This window comes from Carassius auratus, chromosome 34 (assembly GCF_003368295.1).
Source record: "Carassius auratus strain Wakin chromosome 34, ASM336829v1, whole genome shotgun sequence".
Classification (NCBI taxonomy): Eukaryota; Metazoa; Chordata; class Actinopteri; order Cypriniformes; family Cyprinidae; genus Carassius; species Carassius auratus.
This window is the reverse complement of record NC_039276.1, coordinates 7,782,581-7,798,360: the sequence shown is the minus strand read 5'-3', so window position 1 is coordinate 7,798,360 and position 15,780 is coordinate 7,782,581. Positions and strand designations below refer to the sequence as shown.

At 37.2% G+C, this 15,780-nt stretch overlaps 1 protein-coding gene across 3 annotated transcripts in view; it reads right to left on the bottom strand.

Moving 5' to 3' along the window:
- LOC113053062 (semaphorin-5B-like) overlaps window positions 1-15,780 on the bottom strand; it is a 129,752-nt gene that overhangs the window by 46,424 nt on the left and 67,548 nt on the right. For all 3 annotated transcript variants that reach the window (XM_026217719.1, XM_026217718.1, XM_026217720.1), the window contains exon 6: window positions 468-530. In XM_026217719.1, coding sequence (XP_026073504.1) covers window positions 468-530 — 63 coding nt within the window. The remainder of the gene's footprint in view (window positions 1-467; window positions 531-15,780) is intronic.

Below are 15,780 nucleotides of genomic sequence, written 5' to 3'. Positions count from 1 at the left end.
CGTCTATTTGAGAAGAGAACTGCAACCATGTTGGTTTAAAGTTCACAATTAACTGAATAAGTGAGTAGCAGGGAATGTGTATCATTCTGGGAAATTAAAGAATAATATCACAGTCTAGTTTATGACAACAACAACAAAAAAGTCACACTTTTGAAATAAGGAACTAATTTCACTGTTGGTTAAGAGTGGTGTAGAGAACCTGTCTTTAGATTCATTCAAACAGCTAAGCTTTTTTCTGGCAATGCTTTAATCTGCTGGAGGATTTTTCATTTTGCCTTTCACATACAGTGGATGATACACTCAGGAAAGAAAATACTGACCTCTGGGCTTTAAAAATACTGAATAAGTAAGCTGAACTTATTGCCCTCCCACAAACCTCAACAATACCGACCCCTCTGGCCAATAGGCTGTCAGCGTTTTGAAAGAAATGTGCCTATTTAACAGAGAACCTGGGGGTATAAAGTTACCTCCGTCTTCCCTTTGCTTTGACAGGACCTCCTGGTGTCTTCGTCTGGGCCCCATGCAGTTGCCTAGGAAACCAAAATAAACCCCAAAAAAGTGACTTGATGTGATTCGCAGTTGCCCAGCAGCTGTTTGCAACAAAGCAGGAGCCAGGTTACACAACTGTTGATGATAATATTGCATTTAGCTAGATGCATCAAAAGACATTAATATTGAGGTGTTTATTGTGTAAACAGCATGATAATTGGGCCAGTGGCTTAAAAGCGTGAGGTAACTAGACAGTTAGAAGACCTGATGCAATTTGCACAAAGAGCTCGTCATCTTCTCTCATTTTTTTTCACCAGCACAACCCACTCCATTTTCCTCTGCCCAATTATACCCCTTAGAGCTGTGTGTCCAGCCAACAATGATAGAGGCAGCACTTAAAAACTGCCATCCTGCTGTCTTAAGGTGGGCATGTACACAATCACACGCACACTTTCACAAATTATTCAGATATAAGCACAAAGCTACCACCTTTGTCTCTCAGCTTGAGGTCCCATTGGTTTCAGATCTTAACTGAAACTCTAAATATAGTCCATTTGTTTGCATGGCCCACCAATGGTATGAGCATTTTAGAAACGTTAGAAACCCTTCAATGTGGATAAGCAGATAAAGCTGATGGTAATTGGTTTTGTATATTAATAACACAATTTCCTCTTACATGACCGGTCATGCTGTGGCTCAAGTGAGCCCTGACTGATGGGACTGAATCATAATTATTCTGAACATTTCAACCTGGCAAAACAAGTAAAGAAGAGTAACAGACATCTTGATCAAAACCATTTATAAACAGCTCCAGACACAAAGTTTGTGTGCTTAAGAGATTTTGAGGTGTTCTAGGTTAATTTTTTTCCACAAACCAATTAAAAACTGCAAATATAGCCCATAATGCTGTATTTGGATTTGATTAAATCGGGCATTTCATGCAGATTGGATAAGAGAGACAAAGAATGACGGTGACGTCAAGACAAAATGAAAAATCGATTAACTTTTAAGCCCAAAAGTGAAATGAACATTCATCAGACTAAACAGAAAGGACATTTCTATGGTGCGATTTATAAGTGGCACAACGCACCTTTCACATTACAGTATTTCTTATTGGTCGGCGAGTTAATGTTACTGTACAAAGACAAAGAAATCAATCTACAAGATGAAAATTTGAAAATACTTTGTCCTACACTACATTTCTCAAATGCGATTTGTATTTCTAAATAGGATAAACACAAGAGGCACTGGCATTCTGTCATCATTGACAAGTCTTGATGCAACATGTGAATAAGATTTGAGAACTATTGCAGAGGCTAAAAAAAAATTACTTTATATTAGGAGCTCAACAGCAATCGCTTCCATTCACTTTCACCATATGAAAAAGAGCTCTTGCGACAAAACTCGAAGAAAGCCATAAGGGCTTGAAACTACATGAGAATGAGTAAATAATGGTAGGACTTCCATTTGTGGATGAACTGACTATTTAATACTGAGAAACTGCTTGGATTTTCCATGGTTGCATTTATACATTTAGCTACCTCCTTCTTGCCAAAGTAGTTAATGATACCAAAGTTGTCAGGTACGCCAGAGCAAAACAATGCCATACAGATCTGGTGCTCTTTTGTTTGTGTTTGCATTCATGTGTGTTTCAGGACTGAGACATGTTTGTGATGGATGCCTAAGTGGTGAGTCATCATTCAGGTCATTAACATCTTGTCTGTGAGCCCCTGTTTTCTGGAAGAATCCGTCAGCTTAACCCTGACCTTAGCCACGGCAGTCCCTCTCTTCACACCACACTGGAACAATGCCAGCCCTCCAATACTATTCCCAAAGAGCATTCTGAAGAGGCAGGCTGTGAAAAGCGCACTGTACGCCATGTTTGGCAAAGGTTTGAATGTGAAGTTGGAAACCCTGCCACCAATGGGGGGCCAGTATCCCCCGGGCTGTGGCGGATGGTGATGGGAGAGCTTTTCACTGGTGGGAGGTTTGAACCTTTGAATAATAAATTACTTTTGACAAGCATTATGCCAAAGAAGATGAGGTAATAGATAGATTAAAGCATGCAGAAGTAATGACGTAACTGTTCTTTCATTAAGCCTGAGTTTCTTTCCTTTTTTTGTCTTATACCCCCTTAACCCCATCAGTACGGCTCAAGTACCCGGTCATAAACACCAGCAAAAAAAATGTGGTCTTACTCAAAATTTTATTTAGCTTGAATAAAATAAAAAAATAAATAAATAATAATAATAATAATAAAAAAAAAATATATATATATATATATATATATATATATATATATATAAATTAAATTAAATAATTAAAAAAAATTAAATGTAATAAAATTAAATACAAAAAATAAATAAAAAAAATATAAAAATATAAAATAAGGTTATTAATATTGTTATTATTACTACTCATTATTATTAGAATGACTTCAAAAACAACTACACTTAAAAATTGTTAAATAGCTATAATGATTCAGTTGTTAATGTGGATGTAAAAACAGACTCAAAATAGCTTCCTCTTAAACTGGAGCAGTTTGAGGAAAATAGAGACATATCGTCCCCTTGGAATTATAAGGCTCTATCTGCGTTCTGAGTAGTTTTGAGATATTGAGCTTTAAAATGTTTGTGTTCCATAGACTTCTGTAGATAGAACCTTTTTGTTTTTTCAATAAAAAATCCCAAAATGTACACAACTTAAAATAAAACATCACATAATGTAAATAAATTGTCACAGAATAAGAATATGTGAATAACTCAATTTTGACAAAAATGTCAGATAGAACCTTATAATTCCAAGGGGACGATATGCTAAGAAAGATAAATGACAGTTTCACATCACTATGATACTTGAATAACAAACGATGCACCACAAAGTAGTCCAAAATGCACTGTTTTCATTGGGAATAGCTGTAAAAGTCCCTAAAGGGTATAAAAGATGTTGAAAACACAGATGAGCATCCGTATTCACCAACAAAGCTGTCAAAGGGAAAATCACAGTGGGGCATGTGTGCTGAGACTGTGCAGTCTAATGTGGCTCTGCAATTGGATCTCGCTGGTCTAATGAGGCCACTGCACCATGTATGTGCACTAGCTCGGAAATCGCATTCGGCACCACTATTTGTGACATAATTACTCAAACTTCATCTGTTCTAATAATGGTGGTGGCATCAAGTGCCCTGCCCCTGGCATCCTCATGAAAAAGTATCATGAATTTTTTATGGAGGGATAAAATAGTTGGGATTTATTTCTACATAAATTAATGAGGCACAGAAACAACACGGGGCTAGAAAATGCATTCCATTCTTATCAAGTATTGCGAAAATGCTAATACGAGTACAAGATAGGGCAGGATGGTGGAGAATTACCCAGTTTGCAAGCTGTGTGCTTCCGTTGATAAGGCTATTGTCTCTGTGGCACATTACAAGCATTATAAATGAGAAGCATATCGTGGGACACTGCACCTGTCCTCAGGGCACCTTCAAGCACTTGTTACGCATCATTAAGACGAAACCATTTTAAAATCAATCTTTCTACAATATGGTGATAAATTCATTTTTTTTAAATGGAAATATTCTTCAAATATATCTTGTTAGACTTGTACATGTTACCTGTGTCTGATGCAGAAAAGCTAGCTCATGCATTCATGACCTCAAGACTGGACTATTGCACTGCTACTGTAGGTGGTTGTCCTGCATCTTCAATAAACATGCTACAGGTAGTCCAAAATGCAGCAGCTAGAGTCCTCACCAGGTCACGAAAATATGATCATATTACCCCGATTTTACAATACACTGGCTACCTATTAAGTTCTGTGTCAGTTACAAATTATTATTACTTACTATAAGGCCCTAAATGGTTTAGCTTCTGCATACCTAACTAGTCTTCTATCACGCTACAATCCATCACGCTCCCTAAAGTGACAAAACTCTAGACTTCTGGTAGTACCTAGCAAAGTCCTCTATAAGAGCTTTTACACATGTGGCTCCTAAACTCTTGAATAGCCTTCCTTATAATGTTTGGGGTTCAGACACACTCTCTCTGTTTAAATCTAGATTAAAGACACATCTCTTAAGCCAAGCATTCACATAATGTATCTCATAACCTTGTACTTCAGTTATATCTGCTTAATGTTAATATTTTTATTGTTGCTTCTCTGTTTCTGCCACAGGACTGGCATCCAGAGGTAACTAGGAATTACACAAGCTTCAGTCTGGATCCAGCCCTTACAAAGACCTGAGATGATTGAACACCTGAGAAGAGATGATGCCAAAGAACCTCAGATGATGGCAACTCTAAACCAACACACAAAATCACCTAATTTTGCTACAAGTTTAATTGCAACAGAAAATCATTGCTGTTAATAGTGTTAATGGCTTCACCATTTGTTTGTTTGAATATATGTCATTAACTGGATGATTTTAATGTACATTTCTGCCAACTGCAAAACACCTTCCACACCTTGGACATCCGCCACCACCAGTGTTGCTCAGTAACTACAGTAGTTACTAGTAACTAGTTACTGTAATAATATTACTTTTGCATTAACTAGTAGTGTAGCTAACTACTAATAAGATTTCAGTATAATAAGTTAACATCCATAAAACAGCTAGTTACTTAGTTACTTTTGATGCCTCAACCTCCAGCTGATTTGAAATCCAACAATCCAATAATTCCAAGATTTATTTTCAGAATTGTCATGACTCGCACAGGCACATGAAATCACCAATGCATTAAGAAATTGTAGAATATGGAAAAGCTTACATTCAGGGGATGGAAATATTGCTATCACACCGATTTTGGAGAAAAGGTGATCTGAACACAGATGTGGAAGTTGTGATATTACTTACATGGCTTGCTCACCCACATCCCTCTGATCCCCCCTTTATATTATATTATTAGAATTTCAAACCTTATGAAATTATGTGATTTCTTTTGATAAAATACTTAAATATAATCTTATTTGGGTAACAGAGAAATTATAGCTACACATGACAATTAATACAACACTTTCACTTATAGGTCACTATCAATCACCATTGCATTGATCCAATATAGTTAACATTTTAGAATAATTTTATGGGGAAGATACACAATTACAGCTTCTGTGGGGTGTGAAGGAAAAGTAATGTAACTAGTGGTGTAACTAATTACTGTTGTCAGATAGTAATAATATTACAGTTACACTTCATTTTAAGGTGTCCTTGTTACAGTGTAATTATACATTTAAGTGCGGAGTAGTATTAATTAATTACATGTACTTACTATTTGTTTAAGGTTAGGATTAGGGTTTGGCTTTGGGTTACTTGCATAATCTGAAAGGTTTAATTATGTATAATTAAATGTCATTATAATAGTAAGTACATAAAACTCAAAACTCAAACTTTCCACAAACTAAACTTTCCTGGCTTAAATATAGGTATCTGAACACTGCTAATACTTTTTGATATTTAAGGTATAAAAAAAAGATATACTGTATATAAATTTTTTGCAGACAATGTTTTGAATTTAATACTTGCTTTCTATTTTCCAAAAACGGTCTCATTTGTGAAGCTAAAGCTCTGCTAATCTGCTAAATGTAACAAAACAAAACAAAACAAAAAACAGTCCAGTGTCATTTCAAATGCACTTTTACATAAAATATCTTAAGAAATAAAGTCTAAAAGGCAAAATGTTCCTTTTAAACATTTCAAAAAGCAAAAAAATCTTAATCATTATAGTTTTAAATGGCACACAATTTATTAAGATACAGAATCTGTACAAAATACTTCTTGAGAAATTTACTTGAGTAAGATGTTAAGACTAGCTTTCAATAAAAATCTTTAAAGTTTTTTATTAAAAACTATTTATTAGCAATTGTTAAAGAAATATTCTGTAAATAGCAGGTTTTAAAAAATTCTTACACAATTTCCCTTCTCTTGTAAATAAATTTTTTAAGATGTTTAGACATTTTACCAGAAAACTCAAAAAAGATTGGGATGTAAAAATTTCATATGCATATTCATTAAGGAGGCCCCTGATTAAAGTGTGATGGCTCCGCCTCCATCTTGCAGCACCAAGGCTATCCGTCTCATTGGCGGATCTTCAAGGTCCATGTGCTTGCAACCTGAGGCACCGCCCTGATGTGTCCTTTAACAGAGAACCCAGTTCAAGTGGCCCCATCCCCATTTACCACCACCCTCAAAGATGTGACATGACTCTCAATACCTTCCCCTCATTGTCTAAGAACACTGAACCTTATACACAAGAGGGCGCAGATATGCTCTCTAGCATCTCCTCCTTCCCCGACAGCATTCCCTGAGCCGTCTCTCTCTCTCACTTCACATTCCAGAACCATATTCACCATCAGAAAAACAGAGGCAGTGTAGAATAGGGGTGAACACCCTGCTTTGTAAGCCTGAATAAGGGTAGTGCATGGTTTTGTCTAGAGACGTGTGTGTGCCCAGGACTCACAAATACAGAGTCCTTTGAAGGTTCACAGCTGTGCCGTCTGAACGCATTTACTTCAGGCTTGAAAAACAGGATGAGAAATGAAACAACAGGTCAGTGTCTAATGCACAGCTCTAACAATGTGGTTGCACTACAACACCAGGATAAAAACATCATCGCATGCACAGTAAAGGCGCATATGTGAATGTGAGTGATGGCTTTAATTTAAGAAGTATTTTGAGTGAACCCAACTGCCTCAGCAAGTTACAAAACTCCCAAACAAAAGAGCAATGACATGAGTGACTAAGCCACCACAACATGCAATACTTTTCTGAGCTCCATTTTAACCATCAATCACAAATTTGGTTTGGTTAATCCTAAAAAGTATTATTGTATATACAGTAAAATATATACAGTATTTTGTTAACAAGACAAACAATGGGTACAAATGCCTTCTCTTCTGCAAGTCAAGTGAAATATTTTTTTTTCTTTAACAAGGTACATTGCTGCTGTCTCCAAATTATCCCACCAAAGGCAAAGACTGCAAATTGAAGAAATTGCCAGAAATTGCAGGTAGGTAGGTAAGATGAAATCAGCCCAGACTCATCAAACTCTTGAGGTCAGAGAGTTGAAATTTGCACCTTGGTCGACTGCTGATTTATCTTATCAAGATGTTTTTCCTCATTTTGATCTCCAGTCTGGAGCACCCTTTTCCTACGGCCTCAGCCGTCCCACGAGAGCCTGAAAATGAAAAATGTAGCACGCTGCATAGCTGCTGCCGTGATCCCGTGAGCCTCTGTCAGATCATTAGAATAAATGAGAGCAGCAGCCACCATTGTGCTCCTTCATTTCCATCTGTTGAGCCGGAATGTGTTTCATAATCACCACAGAGTATTTGTGAACACTGAACATATTTCTAACCAAAACAAAACAACAGCAGAATCTAAACAGCTCTTGTTCCCAGCTGCTATTTGCTCATGTCGGGTACTTCCTGTTTTATTGGTCACAGCTGAAGGGGGCAGTCACCTCTTGACCACAGAGGTTGTTGTCCAAAGCAGCTGTAACAATGTCTTCTGAATGCATTCAGCACACAGTGCTCTCACGGCATTGTCTGTTGACAGAAAGCAGAGACCTCTGTCTTGTCAATGCAGAGACTGGCATCTCAGATGTTTGAATTTTGGATATAGACGGACCAGTGTATCTTTCAGTGCAATGTGTGGGAATTCTGTGTGTATAGTGAAGTATTACTGACATGTTTCAGGATATTGCACAAACACAGAGTGGATGGGAACGACAAGGAGAATTAGTGATTAGCAATACTACTGAAACTTAAAGGGATCATTCATCGAGAAATAATAAAATAAAATGTCAGCTGGCTTAATTGTTTGCAGAAAAACATCTGACTGGTTCCTGATGGTGCTTTGTGCTCTGAAATGGGTCAGGACAGGACCTTCACAACATTCCTCATTCTTTACACAGTCTTTGCAGGTTTTGATAGCCACATAAGAACATTGTGTAACCTAACGTCAGGGGAAATGGCGAGAGAAACAAATCATGCATGACTATTTGGAGGATATTCTTAAGGTGGTACATTGTAAAGCCGCACAATGAAAGGTTAATCAAAAATGCTCTTATCTTGGCCATGAGAAATGCTATTAAATGGCACCAGAAGGAAGGCTGTGACAGCTGTATTAATCTCACAGTTTATGTTTACCTGCATTGCTTTTTATTTATTTATTCTCCGACGAGCACTGATTTATTAACAAAATCCCTCATTCATTTTCAGAGGCTAAATGAAGGCTAAATGAAAGCTGACCGACTACATGCAGACAATCTGCTAAAACTGTCTGCCGTGACATTTTAGACCATTTTAGAATTGAAATGCTAAAGTAAACGTTATACTCCAAAGTTTACATCTCACCAGCAGTAGTAATGATGCTTAAATATTGTGAAATTCTTTTACAAATGTAAATTTAAGGGGAAGTTGTGGCCTAATGGTTAGACAGTCAGACTCCCAATCGAAGGGTTGTGAGTTCAAATCTCGGGCCGGCAGGAATTGTGGGTGGGGGGAGTGCATGTACAGTTCTCTCTCCACCCTCAATACCACGACTTAGGTGCCCTTGAGCAAGGCATCGAACCCCCAACTGCTCCCCGGGCGCCGCAGCATAAATGGCTGCCCACTGCTCCGGGTGTGTGTTCACAGTGTGTGTGTGTGTGTTCACTGCTCTGTGTGTGTGCACTTCGGATGGGTTAAATGCAGAGCATGAATTCTGAGTATGGGTCACCATACTTGGCTGAATGTCACGTCACTTTATAAAAATGTTTGATTTTAATATATTTTAAAATTACAAAACTGAATCAGAATTCATTCACAGAAGTAATTGTAATATGCTGATTTTGTGCTCAATAAATATTTCTTATTATTAAACCACATGAAACAGTTGTTCTATTTTATAAGGAAATTAAAACATTTTATTCAAGAAATACATTTATTTTTATATTTTTGTTTTATCTTTGTTTTATCTTGTTTTATCTTTATAATATATATATATATATATATATATATATATATATTAATCCCAAACTTGATCAGCAATGTAACTAGCGTCTAACACATGATAAATGACAACTTAGTTCTGCTAGTCATCCTAATACAACTGTGTTAAATAAAAAAGAAAAAACATCGTGCACTTCCCCACAATTCCCCTGGGTCCTTGCATGAACTTGGACCCCAAAACTATAAACAAATTCTGACTGAGCAGGTACTTGAATCCTCAGCAGCAATCAATTCTTATCCTTCAGTGTACTTTATGTACTTGCAAGACATTAAAACAAAAGATCAACAAAGACAGAAGGAGTTGTGACCGAGATTGAGGGAGGATGTCATTATGAGTACGTGACCACACGCAAGCGTGTCCATTGGAGAAAGGTGAGAGAAGATGGAGACTTGAGATAGACTGAGACAGATTCCATAAACTAACATATTCAAGCATGGCCCATCTGTTTACATTCCTGTCCTGTCGAACCGTGGACTTTATCTCATTCGTGACCCCTTAGTAAAGCGAACACTCCTCTCCCATAGCTCTTCATCCCCAAACATAACATCACATCACTCTTCAGTGACCCTGAGGTCAAGCTGCTGGTCTGGTTCCATCTCCAGAGGTTCTGGGTTCTGTGTCTGATCGAAGCTCCTCTATATTTTGAGACCCTTCAGTAAATCAGTCAGATGTTTGGACACACCAGTTTGTTCTATACTTTTACTATTTCCCACATGAATGAATGAATGAATTATTTATTCGGCAGCCACAGTACAACAGCATCAGTGCGCTCACCACACACCAGATCTAGGTGGAGAAGAGAGAGAGATCGAGTGGATGGGGATTATTAAGAGACCATGACTGACAAGGGCCAGTGGAGGGAATTCGGCCAGGGCACCGGGGATACATCCCTACTCTTTAAGAGAAGTGCCATGGGATTTTTAATGGCCACAGAGAGTCAGGACCTCGGTTTAACGTCTCATCCAAAGGACGGTCCTTTTTTCAGTATAGTGTCCCCATTACTATTCTGGGGCATCAGGACCCACACACACCCCCTTGCTGGCCTCACTAGCACCTCTTCCAGCAGCAACCAGGCTCAACCCTGTAAAGCTTCAGTGGGCAACCAGTCTTGGGCTACAGGGTGATATGGCTGTGGCATGTGACATTAAAGGAACAGTAATGGCATCAAAACAATAAAATTACACAAATGCAAGTATAGGAATTACGCATTGCTAAAAATGATTAACAAACTAAAACTGTTTTTATTTAAGCTTGGTCAAAGTAGATTAACATACTCTGGCTGTTATAAGGGTGCATGATACTTAAATATCTTAACATGTGTGCCATGAAACTCATACAAAATGTAATAAAAATAAAATGTACATAGACACTGTTTATATTTGTCTTTAAAACATAACAAGAATGTAAGCATTAGATCAAAGATCATTATAAACTCATTCAAGTGTGTCCAAACTTCTGTCTGGTATAGCGTAAATCCTGGGGAAAATCATACCCAAATATATCAGTCTGACTACATCTACATTTTTGCGAATGGAGAAATTATTCCACCTCATTTTGCACAAAGCATTTAGATGATGGCTGAACTTTTGTTTTTCAGAACAGCATGGTGCACGGACATCTTTTCCCACATTAGATACAGCCATAATGTAAATTAATAGCCATAAGCACATAAATAGAATAATGCAGGCTCTGAGAATGACTGTCATTTTCTTATTCCTCCTGAGCAATTGCATTAGTCAGATATGACAGATTCAATAATGTCTATGGAGGCTGTGGCTGGTTATATGCTGTAGCATATTATATGCCTCAATTGTGAGAGAAAGTTCATCCCACATTGTAAACTGATCTGTGCAAATCTGGTCCATTTGTGCAAATGTGTACCAAAGGGATGGGATCAAGAGCCGAGAAGAAAAGAGAAGCTGAAAGAAGCTGTGTTCTGAGTTTCCTTTCTATTGCTGATGTAACAGAACCTACTTCTCAGGGAGGCGCGAAAGAGCCAAGAATGTGGGTGGGTCTCAATCACAGTACCTTGAGCTCCCCCATTGTGCCAACATCATCAGATGTTTCTGATCCCATGAGACGGCTGGTTCCCCATGAGGCGGAAGCAGTGGAATCCTGTTGCCTCATACATCCGTTTTGATCTTGGGAAAGAACAGCAGCAACACAGGGTGCACAGAGAGCATGCACTGATCTCACCAAGAAAAAAACACTGGCTCAGAGTCAGGATAGACAAGTTTGGGATCCTGGGGAAAAGTCTAATGCTTTGACAATGGTAGTAGTTTTAAAAACAGGGTGTAGATAAAATGATTTTCATTAATCAATTCTTCATAATGCGGTTGTTGAAAATCCAATTGCTGGTGTTCAAAATGCTTCATTACAATACCATTCAAATGGTTTCCGAATTTACTTTTCAAAACTGAAATGGAAGTATGGGAACTAAAGAAATATGTTTCCTATTTAACTAATGGGCCAAAGAGATCTATATAAAAACAAATAAAAAATATATACATTTATCTAATTAAAACAAATTAAATAATAAAACACACAATAATATAATACATTTTAATATATTATTTATATATTTTATATGTACATAGATACTGTGTACATATAAAACTTTATGATAATTTTAATGTTTTTGCAATAAGTATCTTATGCTCACCAAGGCTGCATTAATTTGATCAAAAATACAGCAAATATACAGTAATATTGTGAAATATTATTACAATACCAGTTTCAACATTGATAATAATACATTTTTCTTGAGCACCAAATTAAGATTATGTCATATTGTTTTGTCATCCCAGGAATCCAGTATATAATATGTAAAAAAAATATATCAAAATAAAAACAGTAATTTTAACTTGTAATCACTGTTGGGAACGTTACTTTAAAAAAGTAATTAGTTATAGTTACTCACTACTTGTTCCAAAGAGTAACTAAGTTAGTAACTGAATTACTCTATAATAAAAGTAACTCGTTACCAGGGAAAGTAACTATTTACGTTACTGTAAAAAAAAAAAAAGTTGCTATATGTCAGAGAATTTGTACTTTTTTTTTTTTTTTTTTTTCTTGCAGTTATCACAAGTCAGTTGAAATGAGTAGAAAAGACAGGTGTTCGTACATAACTTTCGATATTTATTGCACGTCAACAGACAGCAAGAGTTTTATCCTGCACTTCAAGTATTATCTTTGTAAGAAAAGTGTTTTTGGCCACTAGCTTTGTAGATGCGTGTGTATCACATTACACGTACACATTACACGCTGCCGCGTGTGCCGGCATGTGTTTAAAAATACTGGCTCTGATTGGCTACCATGAAATACATGACTCTGCCTTAGCCAATCATAATCGCTTATCTCGTTATTAACCCACCTGCTCACTCGCTGTGTGAGCCAGGGGTGCGTTCGGATTGCATAGTTTATTAAATCAATGCATAGTAACGCACCGCATTTAACGTTCAGTAACGTTAACGGCGTTGTAACGACGGGAAAAGTAATTAGTTAGATTACCCCATTACTGAAAAAATAACGTCGTTACCTAACGCCGTTCTTTTAAACGTCATTATTCCAAACTCTGCTTGTAATAATATTTACAAATACTGTTTTTGCAACATTTTGAACAAATGAATGCATAAATAAATCCCTGACGAACATAAGATATTTCTTTAAGAATAAAAAAATAATTCTTAATTAATTTTTTGCTACTGATAGTAAACACTTTTTTTTTTAAAGAAATTCTTACGCATTCATAAGTTCTACATCTGATTTCTCTTCAAGCATTTAAAAATCACAAAACTTCAAGTCAAGTGTGTCCAATTTTTGACTGGCAGCGAACGTTATACCAGACCATGGCAAATTTCCCTTATTCATAGTTTCACGGAAATAAGGACAGCAGGTGCATACCCACGGGTCAGCGCAGTGAATAATTCAAAGGGTAAGAATAAGCTCTTTTCACCCCATCCCAGCCTGGGTAAAGTTGAAAAGGCTCGCTTGAGCTGTTGCTCTCCCTTGCCAACGGCTGCATGTTTGGCACCAAGACATACATTTCTGAGATGAGCTGGCTTTCTATCAGCCCCATTACACTCCTGGCAGAAAGATGCAGGATAGCTGTAATGGTGTGGGGAGGAGGACAAAAGAAGATGGAGAGAGGTGGCACACGCAGGTGGAAGTATGGACAAAAGTACAGCGAGCAGGATGAAAAGATGAAGAATGTGTGAATGTGATAGGAATGAATGAATAAGATAGGAGGCTATACAGACATCAATGTGCTCAGTAACAATGGCTTATTCGAAGAATAAAATGAAAGCTTATAATGGAATCTCTAGTTACAAGATTTGATATATAGGTGCTGAAACCCTAACAAAAAGTTTCATGGATGCATCTGCCAAAATACTAGTTGGTTCCTGCATTTTTTTGTTACTAAATAATAATCCTAGAAAAATTCTATAAAGGATCTAAAAGCATAAGAGACATCTGTAACGGATTCAATTATTTTCTTATTAGATAATAACAATAACATTTAGATAAACACTAAAAAAAGGTTTTCTCTTAAAAACTCATGAAGGCTGCATTTATTTGATCAAAAATACAGTAAAATTAGTAATATTGTGAAATACTATTACAATTTAAAACAAATGTTTTGTATTCCTGTGATGGCAAATGCTGAATTTTCAGCAGCCATTACTCTAGTACTCTTGTCAAGTCAATTCTATCACTATTGTCTCTGTATTCTTTATTTATCTGCCTATTTTCATTTACTCTCTCTGTGTGCAGTTTAGGCAAAGACACTCTCAAAAGCTGGCGAGGTGCTACTCATCGATTTGGACCCTGCTTCCACTTGTGATGCTCCAGTTAGTCTAAATCAGTAATTCTCAAAGTGTGGTCCGCCATCGCCTCCTAGTGGTCCGCGAAACGATGACCTAAACTAGGCAAGTGTTTGGAGCCAGACATTGATGTGTGATAAGCAGCACCACCCGTCTCATTAATATTCATGTTAAGTTTTAGATGGAAATCTCAAAATCTAGAATCCACAGATCTATTAGTTTAGTAATGTACTAGTTTTTGTTTCATGTGTAAAATCCCAGTAATTTCAGTGATATTGGACATTAAGGGGAACATTCTTTTCAGCATTTTATTGTTACCATAGTTACAACCATAGACTTCCTATACCCACCACCTCAGTTTTAAACTAATGGCTCTTTGGAATGGCATTAAGTGGGACCTAGGCTGTTACAGTATGTTTAATTGCAGTTTTTTTCCACATGTGCAGTTTGTTGTTCATATTAAGCTGCATCTCATTTCACATTTACTTTTTCAAATTAAATAAAAATGTATATAATAATTTCTGATCATATTATTGCATTTGTGTTTGAATAATTCGTTTTTTACTTGAAACAGTTGCATATTAAACTTAAATTTAGCTTATCCTTCCTATTTTGTTGGTTTTTGGGGGCGTGTTAGAGTGGGATTCTGTTAGCTGGTCCTCAGAAAAAAATTGGAAGATAAAGTGGTCCTTGTGCTGAAAAAGTTTGAGAAACACTGGTCTAAATGAAGAAAGATCGGCCTTGTTTATTCACAGTTTGGAATCGCCCAGGAGAGATACACAGGCAAAGGTGATGCTGAGGAAAATGAAACTGCACCAAAATCTCTCCGCCGGGACAGTGGAGAAAACTGCTGCAAATATAGTAACATTATTGCATCAAAACGCGAGACACACACATGGGAATATGTGAATGAAGTAACTTATTTAGTACTTGTTTGTTGTGCATCCGGATATGCACTGGGTATCTAAGGTGAAAGAGAATGAGACTGACTGATACTCAAATTTTATTCAGCCTTCAATAACAAGCTGCTTCATGCATGAACCATTATGAGTGCTCTGTGAGTGAGAGCATTCAATTAATGTCTGGTACAGACATGGCACAGAGATTACTGGGGGAATAAAAGAGATATATTCAACCGCAGCAACAGGTGGGAAAGTCACCAAAGTCTTATTTCACTGCTTTATTTAGACCTCAGACAGTCCTGGCTGACCTTCTGAGAGGTTTTAGCTCCAAGTCAGAGTAGAAACTTGGTACTTTTGCTAAGGACGCCCTTCACTCACTGTGCCGGGCAATGCCGCTTCCTTTGAAGTCTGTCCAGGCGGTTTTGGGAACTGGCCCATTCATTTCAATATCAATAACCATAAGCCAGCCTTTTCTAACACCCAAAGGCCTGACAGACAGCCCTAGACAAAGTCACAAAGGCCACATCAAACAGGAATCATGATCTATTAGAGACTGCTGACCATTAATAAGCAC